Source organism: Corvus kubaryi, unplaced genomic scaffold (assembly GCF_017639235.1).
Source record: "Corvus kubaryi isolate FWS band 111438036 unplaced genomic scaffold, C.kubaryi_AGA036_p1.0 37398, whole genome shotgun sequence".
NCBI lineage: Eukaryota > Metazoa > Chordata > Aves > Passeriformes > Corvidae > Corvus > Corvus kubaryi.
Genome location: NW_024581137.1, coordinates 22868599 through 22881537, shown reverse-complemented (window position 1 = coordinate 22881537; position 12939 = coordinate 22868599). Strand labels below are relative to the sequence as shown.

Genomic DNA, 12939 nt, shown 5'->3' with positions numbered 1-12939 from the left:
TTTAATACAGATATGCATTTAACCCAAGGGAATTACTGAAAATCCTCATTCTGGTTTGCAAATCACATCTATCTTTATACAGGTACAATAAATTCAACAGCATCTAGTAGGTCACCGAAGTTAAAACCAGCAAACAAATTCCTATTGCCTTCTGTTGATTTAATTAGGGAACACTAATTGAATTCAGAAAACACTAATATCTGCATCAAAAAGCAGTATTAGCCCAAAGATCTTCAGGGGAATAAAAGTCTTAAAGTTATAAAATGATGGGTTTTGGGGATTACCAAGAGTTGTGGTTTGCAGTCATACCTTCTCCCTCTCCAATTCACTTCACTGCCCAAGTATAAAAATTCTCCTGCCTCTTAATAATTTCTCTTCAAAGATCAGGTGTAGACTCTGGCTGGTCTAGATGGACTATTGGTCTGCTCTGCTCTGATGAATTCCATGCAATAATGCCAATTAACCTCTTGGAGAATATCCATACATAAAACTGTTTCATAATTTACACATAAGCAAGCATCTAGGCTGTTGTGTTGAAATTAGAATTTAGTTTAAGACAGAGGCTGTTTGAAGCTGGGTTGAAAAAACACCCTCCTCCTCAAAAAAACCCAACAGAAAACAAAAAAGCTCTCAACGGTGCAACTTCAGGACTTGGGAGAGGAGGTGGAAAAAGTATTCATTTTGGAGAGAAAAACAAAACAAAACATAATCTCTCATCTCATCCACACTTAAGCACAACCTCCCACCCCACCCACACTTACAGCCACATTTTCTGTTTAGGAAAGAAACCATAGATCAGCTAATTTTTTTTTTTTTTTGACAGTAACCAAATTTTGCAAATACTAACTGAAGAGGGGAGCATTATTTTACAAATGTAACACACAGAATCAGAAATTCATTTGGCCATCTTCCTATCACCAATCAATCTAGTCTTCTAAGAATACTTGAAAAAAAAAATAGCGCATCCATCTCCTCCTGGTCTACCCAGATATATCTTCTCATCAAATAAGATTGATTACAGTAGCAAGAAGTTCTGAATTTATTCAATTTTCCTAAAAAAAGGCTAAGTTGTCATAGAAGGAATAACCAGTATGAAGAGGTTTTCACAAACATGGAAGCTCATTCCTTCCCCATCGAAACTGAAACAAAAAAAATCTTATATAACACATTCTCATAAGTACTGTTTTAGCTTGGGAACAAAAATCTTCTTTAATCCTGGTTTAGCTTTTAATATTACATTGTACATTAAAATTCATAAAGTAGTTCATTCCAGGCAAAACAAACTACTTTTTAGTTCTGGTCTGCAAATAGCAGAGGAGGTACAATAAATGCTGTTGCTTTCAGAACAGCTTTTATCAGGACAAGGTTTACTACTCCATTATTACAGTGGCGCCTGGAAGTGCAGTTATAGTTAAGTGTCAGGGTTTCCATTAACTCTCCTCCATGGTGGTTTTTTGCAGGGGTGGGAGGAGAAGATTGCATTTATTATTTTGTTCATTTTTACTTTTGTTAAAATGCAACTTGGCACAAAGATTATCAACCTAAATCTCAAATTTTGCCAGCTTAAATATAAAAACTTTGCTGGTGGTGATATATGGCACATGCATGTATTTAAACTCCAGGATTCCACTATAAAGTTTCATGGAAGCTGGTGTTATCCAGAACTCCTTGCAATGGAGATTCACTGGTCCTCAAACACCAACAAAGCAACATCCTCCTAGACACCAGTCTTTCAAGAGTAACATCCTATCTCTAAGACCCAACCTATGATTGCTTTAACATGAAGGAATTTATCTGTAGTCAGAGAGAGACCAGGATTGTATTTATGAGATGAAGGTTTTGGTCAATGAGTACCCAGAACCATGACTCATGCAAGATTTGTGGATACTTCTTGAAACACTGCCTTGTTAAAATAATATTCTGCTCTTGATGTTACACGTACTCTGTTTTTACACAGGATGATGATGGCCCCCAAGGGTTAACACAAATTTTCTTTGGGGAATATGGGTGGCAAGAAAGATTTCTTCCTCGGCTCTGCTGAAATGGAGATTACTTGTCCTGAGAAGGAAGTGTTCATAACTGCAGGGTGGCTAAAAAGCCTTAACCAGAATATTTTGAAAAAGAAAATCTGTAACTTGGCCACCTGTCTCCATTCTCCTCCACAAGTATAAAGGAGAAGGGAGTCATCTTCCCCCCACTTCCCAAACTGTCCTAATGAGACATAAAGGCCATCCCTAGCACCTCAGGATCCTTTAAAGTATCCCCAGATCCCTCATTTCCACATAACTGCAATAGACTCATTCTCTGAACTTGCCCGAGGAATACCCCAAAAGAGCCTCTGTGGGGTGATCTGCAAGACAAAGGTGTTGAAGTGTGGGGGGAAATTAAAAAAAGAAATAGAACGTGAAAGGACCTTTTTCCTTCCTTCTAGATTGCAGAGGTTAAATGACGTCTCCATGCAGTACCTACCTGATGGAGATGCTAATACTTATAAACTCCAGTGCCCCAGGAAAGAGCCTGACAGACAGGCTTCTGCCCCGGGGGGGCAACTCGAACAATGTCCAAGGGAAAAATCCTTGTGTACGCCGTCTCCTTGTGCTCAGTCCACCAGTGTGGAAGATAGTAGCAGACTTTTACAACTTGACCAGCTTAGAAGGCTATACACACATCCCAAAAGCTCATGCATTAGAGGCTAATGATTTCAATTAAAAAAAAAAAAAGTAAGATTTTGCATTTTGTTTAAGTCAAAGAGAAAGGGAGAAGTAAGGGGGACAAAGAGCTTCTTAAGGGATTTCAAAAAAGAATTGGAAACAATCCAGATACATAAGCTCAAGTAGCAACTAGTAAGAATGCTGTAAAAATGAGATAAATTCAACACTGTTCCTTCTAACTCAGGCACCAGGGTTTATGCTTGGTGAATTCCTACTATCCAATCAGACCTCCAAGGTCACGCTTTCTGTTTTTCCATACAACAGAATGCAAAATTTACACAGAACAAGCTCAGCTGCTAAATGGTTAAGTCTGCTCTACTGTCTGGCCATCAGTTAGCAACACAAAAATGCAAAATAGATCCTTTTCAGGATGTTTATTTTCACATCCTTCCGAAACTGATAACTTGCAATTGCAAAATAAACCTTCATGTGTGGCATATTAGCTCCCATTTTTCATGGTTTCATAGTTTAATTGTTTCAAATGTTACACTGGTCTAAAGATTTAATATTAAATATGTTGGCTCTTGTGTAAATTCTGTTGTCAGGATAAACGGTCTGTTTTCTCTTTCAATGGTTATCCGAGAAGCTCACAGCCAAGCTGGAAAAATATTCTGCTGTATTCCTCCATAGTGAACTTTAAATAATTGCTTATAATAAATTTAGTAGTAAGGATGCTAGTAGTTTTATTTCCTTAGTATCAAATAGTCAATAAACTGCGGACATTTTGGGGGAGGTATCACAGTAGCAGTTTGCATTGATAATTTTGCAGTATCCTGACTATAATTTATTTCTGCTGTGATTTGTAAAGTTATACTTGACAGTGTTACAACTAAGATAATTTCAAGATTATTTCTAGCATCTAGTATTGTAGTTATCTTACCAACACAGATATTTCAATTTTCAAACTTAGGACTCTGAACACTCAGCAGCAGCTGAAAAGTGCTTCAGATGTTTATAGGTGGGTAATTCTGGAAACATGTAAGAAGGTCACAGAGATTCGCAACTCAGAGGTTTCTACATTCTCAGTTTATTCACTAGGGAAAGTGTGTGTGTTTTGTTGAATGACATAGAACACCACAACAACTGGAAAAATAAGTGCTTTGTTCTGTAGACCTCAGTATTAGTCTATAAGGTTTCCTTGTAAACTTGCTTTCCTTTTGAAAAGGATTAAAACAAAAATGTATGCTGTTTCCACTTTGAACTGTCGCAATTAGGTTAACTATACTCCTGACTCACACTAAAAAGAAAAAAATGTAATTATGAACAAGAGCACAGTAGAGACAGATAGATTTCTCCCCCCTTTCCCACCAAATTTGGACTTACAGTATGTTTTGTCAGTTAAGAAAACCCCTAAGTCTCACTTTCTTTCTGGCTGCAAGGGATTTTTACAGTTTAAAGTGTGAATTAAAACCAGTACAAGGACTACCTCTGACTTGACATCCTTCTGGAAGGTCCTGTAATTAACTCTGTTCTTTAGCTGTGAAATTGCCCAAGACCACTTGAGACAGAGTGAGACATTACCTTGGCAGAAAGAGATAAGTTAAGAAGGAGGGTTAGCCTTGGCTCTGAATTACCTGGGCTGTGGGAGCACGTACAGATATTAAAACAAACTCAAATGTTATTTTAAACACAGTTATCTCTATTTAACTATTTCCCACTAAAGCATTACTATGTAAATAGATTCTTGTCCTTTATCTTGAAGAATATATATAGTGGATTTTACAGACTAAACTCAATGATAACAAAACTACACCATTAGTTCAGTCTGTTTTTTCTGCTAAAAATTTCTTCTCTTTTGAAAAGTACTGCAGCAAGTCAAGGTGATCTTCTGTCCTCCCTCGTACAATTTTGTTGTTACTTTAGTCTGGTCCTTAGTATCCATTAGCTGAAGGAAAATTAGAAAAATAATCTCAAGAGGAATTTATAGCACTCCGAACGGGTATGGAACATAGTCATAGTCACAAGCCTATGACTGGTTAACAAAAACCTGCTGTTTTTGTCAAAAACTCAGCCATCACAAAATTCCCACAATCCCAAAGCCTTGCTTTGTTTAGCAAAACTGGACTGTGTATACAGCATGATTCCCACATATCTGCAGATCAGTTTGATTTTTCCTTGCATACATACAACCTTGAGCCACAGCAATGCAGAGTATTTCTGAAAATATACAGGTTTTGGAGAGTTTCACTCACAACCACATTTCTTCTTTGTGGAAATCCTGTGCATTCCTATGGCTCACGTGCATTTCTGATGCACCTTAAAACAAGCATCAGAGTTTCCTTGATCGACACAAGGACTGCACCATTGAACCTCTTGATCCCACTCTATCAAATTTGTAATTTTTGGAGAATTAAATCAAATAAATTTTAGAGAAATCAATAGGAGTTTCATTTTAAAAAATACTAAATGAAGCTTTAACAAACATATCCAAATCATTCAGAACAATGGATATAGCAAGCCTGTTATGTTACCCAGCTGTCAGTAGCTCAAGCTGGTGAAAGCATGCCCAGCATTTTAGGATGGGATCTTCTTTGCTCCATCATTTTAGCTTTACCTGTTTGCTTTGTGGAAAAATAACTTTTAAGGCACTACAAGGTACTCACACTTCTGCTTTCATTCCCTCTCAGTTTAGTGGTCCAAATCCTCCAAAATCCCTTTCTGAAGCTGTAACATTAAAAACCTAAGAATTGTAAGAAAAGATGACAGCTAAAAGCCATCATCTTTCCTTGCCCAGTAAAGCTTGTACCTCAATAAAATGAGCAAAAAATTCTGTAGGAACCATAATGGATAGAATTTATGTCAAAATCAGGAAATAGGTAGTAATAAACTGCTACTATCATCTATTATATTTCTTAAAATTAATTTGCGATATGCGCCGCAAGGAATGATTCTACGAGTGTTTCAAAAATGCGACAGCAAAAGGCTTCTTCTTTTTCAGAAAGGTCTCACCCAGCGGGACAGTGAGAGAACACAACGAGCAAATCCCAAAGGCAGAGAGAGCAGTTTACTTGTGGAGGCCGGCTGGGCGGTGTGCTTATGAGCGGCGCCGGGCCCATTGCAGAGGCTGCGTTCAAGCTCCTTTCCCTCTCGTCCTGGTAAATTCGATCTCGTTCTGCTTCTGGCAGCTGCAAGAAGTTCTGCATAGCCCGAAGGTTTACCAGCAAGGACTGCGAGGCAGTCTTGGGATCCTCTTCTTTTCGGAGGATTTCTGAGAGCAAGCCCTGTAGGGAAGGAAGAAAAAAATAGGCTGGAGAGTTAGCCTAGGTGAGTGTCTGTAAAACCGTGCTCTGCGAAGCCACTGCTTATCAGTCCTCATTCTTCTTACCGCTGGGCTTGGAATGAAAACAGCAAATGCACTATTTGCTCCACATAGGATTATATTAATGGCATTTTAGGTAGCAGAGAAGAGAGCCTCAGTTGTACCCTTAATTTTATTAAACACCTCTTTTAAATACAGCATAAACTGAACCTGACTAATACGTCTTCCTCCTTTTACTGGCTTAACTTGCCATGAAATCTTTCACAGTCCACAGACAATCATGAGATGTTAAGGATAAGTGAGATACACTGGGGGCTTCTCAGGCTTCGCAGGCAAAATGCATACGCAACCTTAAAAAAAGGCTTTCCACATTTCTAGCAACTTAAACAGATCTTTGAAAGGAAGTGATATTTCACAACAAATCTGAGACTATAAACTTGCAATGTTCCGAAAATACTGCTTCACTGACTCAGGGCCATATTTTTTATAAGTCAGTATTTCTTTCTAAGAGTTGCATATTGGAGTTTAACGAGTGAGGAAACTCGCTGTTGGAGGCCCTCATGTTCCTCCTTCTTGCACCTTCCTCTCTCTTCATCAGGACAACCCTAATCCTCAAACAGTCCATCACCTGTGATATTTATATTTAATGTCAACAGGTTCTTGACATCTCCTCCCCCTGCCAGATTCTCCTTTTAAATATGTTGGGCATTCAAAATGCTCTACTGTCTTGGAGTAACAAGATCATGATAAGAAAGGTAACTTTTAGAAAAACAGATGTTTACTACTGTTTAGAATAAATGCTGTTGCCATGCTGGGAAAGAGAGAGGATTGGTATGGGAGGCTTTTACTTAATAGGGTAACAAGGGAACACACATGTGAATTTAAAGAAATAACACAACCCAATGTTTCTTTTCCTAAAGAACTCTTGTAAGTTATTCAGGATAATGGAGGGTAAATGGAGAGAGAAACAGACAATAAAAAAGCCAAAACTAAGATAGGTAATACTGACTGCATATATTTATTCCTAAGGGGGTACAACAGAATATGGCCAAAACGTATCTTTTTGGGAAGTCTGATGCTCACAGCACCTGTGGAAGTTGTCACCTCTCTCAAAGGTATTATCCTACCAGGCAAAAGACTGTTAGGGAGGTGCTGCTGCAAAGTCACTGCTCTCAAGCAGCTGTGCTTAGGCAGGACCAGGGCCCACTCAGTGTGAGCTCTGCACTTCTGTGCTCGGCGATGAGAACAGAGGTGCCAACCACTACACCTCAGCCGGTGTGGTCCTCATGGCCCTGTCTGTGCCTGCACACATAACAGGGAAATGGCATGGAAAAAAACAGTCTTTCCAGCACTAAGCATGAAAAATATTTTGGAGGAGGATTAAAAAAATAATAATCTTGGGGGATACTTTCTTACCACTTTTCTTGATCCCTCCTGTTTTCTGGTATCCAGGTAGAAATTACTCAGAAGGTGAACAAATGAGTTACTGACAAAAGTGGCACTTGGGTGAAGTTTTAAGTTTTTTTCTTAATGGTCAGTCTAATAATAAATTTACTTATTAGCAAAAATGGAAAATAAATTTGTGTCTATCATTTTTTTCCACTTTTAAGTACTCAAACCCACAGTTACCAATGTTTGTTAGTGGTAGGCTTACACAATCCACCACAAGAGGAGGTACAAAATGATTTTATTCTACTGGAGACAAGGCAAAGCTGCCTGCAGAGCACAGGATGTAGAGAACAGAATAGAACAATTTAGGTTGGACAGGACCTTTAAGATCATTGTGTCCATCCATTAACCACGCACTGCTAAGCCCACCACTAAAACATGTCCCCAAGTGCCACATTTATGTGTCTTTTAAATACCTCCCGGGATGGTGATTCCACCACTTCCCTGTCTGCCTGTTCCAGTGCTGGACAACATTTTTGGAGAAGAAATTTTTACTAACACCCAATCTAAACATCCCCTGACATAACCTGAGATCATTCTCTCTCGCCCTGTTGCTTGTTGCTTCGAAGAAGAGACCAATGCCCACATTGCTACAATCTCCTTCTAGGTAGTTGTAAACATATGCAATTTCTGACTGTTTCTGTGCTGGAGACAACTCTCCATGAAAAAAGGAGCAAGAAAAACTAAACTCAAGTGGACTGATCATTGTCAGGAGAAAAGACTCCTTACAAACAGCCAGCCCACTGTCAGACACAGGAAATGTCCTTAAAAAATACTTTAGCCCGTAACAGAAAAGATTTGCTTGTAAAAGCCTTAGCCACATAGTGGCCAGCTAAAAAAGGTAGAAAAGGGTGCTTTTCTTGTATAACTTTTCCCTCTTCAGTGAAATAAGTAAATAAAGAAAATGTTGGTGGTTTTTTGGTTGTTCTGGTTTTTTTTTAACTTTTGCCTGCATTTCCATTGCTGTGGGATACCTCTTGGTGATTAGAAATGCCACTAAGTATTCATTCTCCTCTCTTCCCCCATCACTGTCATGACTCTTGGCCTGAGCTGGGAGCAGAGCAGAGGAGAGCGATGCAGAGAGAGGAGGGGAGATGACAGAGCAGGGAGAAGGCAAGGAGGAGTTTGCTTCTAGGCTCTAAACCTAAAAGTCAGAATATGTGAGGAAAAAACATGAAAACTAAGATGTAGTAACCAGGTGCAGGCAAATTCTTAGAACACAGTTTGCCTGCTTCATATATTACTTCATTGCTACTGCTTCAATTTCTGAGCACAAAACTTCAGCTAAAGTTGTTAGACAAGATGTACAATGGGAAAAATCCTAGAAAGAAAACAGCAGCTCTCACATTCTGCCCTGTGCTGATGTGCACAGATTAGCTGCTCATTTTACCAGGCTTGAACTGGTTTTCCAAGATACTAGTCTTGGTGTGATCTCCTGATATTGTACCTCAATTGCACCTCAGGTTGCACAAAAACTAAGCTTGTTTTGCAAAGAGATTAAAAACACTGTTAGGCTCAGAACTCTACTCACTGTCCCTCCCTTGTATTTTTTTTGCACTGGAAATGTATTTTTTTAAAATGTTCCCAGGTTCCATTGGAAAAAAAAAAGTTTACATGTCATCACAAGTATAATTCATTACTAATGGCACAAAAAATGTTCAATAAATATTATCAGGGCTTTCAAAAGCTCATTACAAATTCTTTTAAAATGGAGATAAAGTGTCTGCCAATATGAACAAAAACACTGCCTGTCTGGCCCCCAGTTTGTCTCCTCTTTGAACATAATCACTGATTCAAATAGATTTTATCAGTGTGATAGAACTTCAAAGCTCCCAGAAGAAACATGCAATTTGCCCAAACCTTCCCAAAACATGCAGAACATCCCTGAATGCTCTCCCTCTTGGTTGCGGGGTGCTCCTATCCCATGTCCAGGTGGAAGATTATTCCCAGGCTCTACCCCCAAGCCTGGATCCCAGCCAAGTAAGTTATAAGCAGACACATTTATCTATGTCGCTTAGTAGCAAGAGGAGAGCTGTCATGATAGTGTAATAGCACCTTTTTACCTTTTATTCAATAGTGATATGGATAGTGTACTTTTTCTTAAATTACACTACGAAGAATTATATGAATACAGTGGCAATTTCTGTTATACTTAAGCAGGCAAATTTCTTTCTACCACATAATTTACAGAACTCAAATTCAATAAAACATTACATGATGGTCCATTACTGTTATCAATTTTGAATAATCCATCTTCATTTTTCATTTTACTGGAAAATAAAGTGTGCCAAAGACAAAGTGGAAGGAAAAAAAAAGTAGTGCCTGAGAAGGTGGTTTGTGTAAACTTAGATTTTGTTTTACAATTACACAGAGCCGTTTACTGCATACAAGCATTCTCCTTCAAAATAGCAGCATGAGCACAGCAGAATTAGCATGAGCACAGTCCTAAATACACAGAAGTTTTCACATATGAGAAAAGGCATTATACATGAATGAAAGGTAGTACGTCCTGCCGGCTAATATTTTAAACAAGCATGGGGCTCAAGTAGAAAGGAGGGAGAGAGAAAAGTGAGAAACACTGAGAAATATTCAAAGACCTTCAGATCAAACATTGTCACTGGTGGGAAAAAGAAGAGTAACAAAAGTCAGACATGGGAAAGCAGCAAAAAGCACTCTTCCTTCTTTCATGAAGACAGAGCCACAAGGTTGCCTCCATACAACAGCACCCAAGTTCCTGCAGCAAACCTTACAGCTGAAAGTGTACACAAACAGAGACAGGCAGCCCTCAGTTCCAGTTCCAACCACAACCATGACTAACACAATTCCCTGCTCTCACACTGCAGACTAGTCACCCAGCCATGCACCAGGCTGAGCTACACCTTCGAGTCAAATGTCAGGCTGGCTGTGGGAACCCCAGCCTTTCACTTCCTGACTCATGCTTACATTTAAAAACACACAACAGAAATGGGAGAGCAGTTTATTTATTTGTTTAGGGCTCCGAGGGCAGTTCAGCCCAAAAAATGTTGCTGCTGCATCCAGCTCTAAGAACAAAACCGAGTAGAGGATCTCCCAGTTTAGCCTAACATTTGAAACAGCAGGCAGAGCCTCTCTGCTGATGGAGGGCTGTGGCACCACACTTTGGGGGCTGCCCCATTGCATCATCACTGTCATCCCATGGCTGCTTGGGGCTACCTAGGGTAGGAAACTGATCAAAAATGCCATTTTCTAGCCTGCAAAGCACAAGAAAATACTGAACTTGCTCTTAAAAGACAGCAGAGGTATCTGCACAGTGCACTGACATCAGCTGGAAAAAAAATATTATGTTTAATAATTTGATGAACTGGCAACTGAAACATAAGCATCTCAATGTACCAAAATTAACCTGGCAAACAGAGAGACTGGTAGTCACCTTTGGACACCTTGCTTGAGGTGAAACTCAAATCTGCCAGCACAAGTACTAACTCAACAAAGTTTTCTATGGTGCACTGAAAGGAGGTGCTAACAGGATTCAACCTGTTTCTTTGCATCCGTGAGGTGGAATCACAACTGCTGAAGGACAAGCAAAACTTCAGATCTGACTGCACTCTGAAGACTTCCTAGAAGGACCACAGAGAAATTGCTACCACCAAAACTGCTTCTGCTCCCTGCAACACTTGTCCTATTGTGCCTGTAGAGATGTGAATTTTCATTCAAGTTATAGCCATCTGGACTTTGATTAAAGTTTACAAGGCACATTCCTGAGAACTGTTTTCAAATTACCATTTGGAACTTAAGGGTAGGGGGGAAATTATTCAAGAACACATTAAACTCACACCATTTCTTTCTTAAGGATACACTTCTAAGGTGTGGCTCAGGGGTCTTTTTCTTCTTTACAGATAATTAGTAATAGTAAAAAAAGACACTCTAGTTTTAAGAAGTATTTTTACCAAATTCTTTCCTTGGATTGTGGAAAGATAGAAATATTTCTAGTTGACATTTCTGCTGCCAAATTAAAAAATCCTGAAAATCAGGATCAAGTGTTGAACTACCATGCTATGCTGGTAGAAACTTCCCACCCAAAACCACCACCAAATTCTGTATTCATATTGTAGAGCATAAGTCTGAAAAACAAGAGCATCTTCAGCCAATTTCGAAGTCCATTTTATTGCCTCAACATTATGCTAAATCACTCTTAATTTTTAGATCACTTCCTTCCTTACCTTTTACACTAAAAGCAAATCTCTCCCCTCATCTGAGACTGTATCTTGACACCAGGGTTTTCTTGCACAGAACTCCTAACCTATTTCAGGGAGTTCTTATGCCTTTAGAAACTGATGGCATGATATGGTCCCTGGACACAGCTCAAATATACTTATGACAGTTTCAAAACTGTCAGTGGTAAGCCTGAGTTAGGTTTCTATCTCAGAAAATAGTACACAAATTTAAACAAGCATTTGCACTTTCTCTAGCCAAACAACAACAAAAAAAAGACTTAGGATATTAGAAAATCACTATTAGAAAATACCTCCTAAATAGCATCAGTTATTAAAGTACTATACTAATTTTAGCTAAATGTGATGTGTCCTTGAATAAGCTGTGAGGAATTCAGAAGTACAGCAAGCAAAACAAATTTAAAAAGTTTTTCTGTAAGAATTGCTGGTACCTGTGTCTACCTTGGAACATTAGCTCTCACTGTGGGTAAAATTAACAATTTCCAGGTTTGCAAAGGTGAAATGCACCCACAATAAACTTCTTTCAGTGGGGCTTTGCTTCATATGAAAAGTATGCTGAGATATTTCTTCGCAAAACTGAGGCCGACACTCTCTAGGCTCCTGGTATGTTTCCTTTTTGCTCCCTGTAGTTTGCCAAAAACATAACAAACACTGAAAATCTTACCTAGATAACTGCAAATACTAACTTGATTAGCAAAACCAATTTGTAGGATATAGGGATACTACTCTGTGTTTTTTCAAATAGATTTGGTTGAAAATTGCCGATCTATTTAGATCTATTTCCTATCTCTTTAGGGGAATTGTTTTCAAGGTTCATTTTGGGGTTTCTTCCCAGTTTTGGGTCACTGTGAACATATTTTACCAAGCTGGTTAGCCACAAAGTCTGGGGAAGAACTGAATTTTAAACAAATATTTAATAACATTTGTAGTAAGAAAATTACATAGCAATACATATTTTAATATATATTTAGTGTAATAATAATACTAATATTAAAGAATCAGTATTTGCACTAGAAATCTGGTTCTACAGTTGCATTCCTCACATCAAAAGAACATTTTCTCCTACTCTCTCATATAAATTCAATGTCCAGTTAGAACCAATTATCCTTGTACTTCAGGTAACAAATACTTCTCATGGACAAAGGACATGCCAAAAGCTGTACGCAAAACTAGCTGAAAAAACTGATCACTTCAGAGGGGGAAAAGTTAAGATAAAACAGTGGGCTTTTAGGAAAACCTGAGAAAGAAGTAAATATATAAAATAAGCTTTATTTTCTGAATTACTTGCTTGGCTTTTTGTCCGGGTAAG

The 12939-nt window shown here is 38.6% G+C and overlaps 1 protein-coding gene across 5 annotated transcripts in view; it reads right to left on the bottom strand.

Annotated features, from left to right (window-relative positions):
* SATB1 (SATB homeobox 1) overlaps nt 1-12939 on the bottom strand; it is a 93123-nt gene that overhangs the window by 29641 nt on the left and 50543 nt on the right. For all 5 annotated transcript variants that reach the window (XM_042042892.1, XM_042042895.1, XM_042042894.1 and 2 more), the window contains one exon: nt 5720-5932. In XM_042042892.1, coding sequence (XP_041898826.1) covers nt 5720-5932 — 213 coding nt within the window. The remainder of the gene's footprint in view (nt 1-5719; nt 5933-12939) is intronic.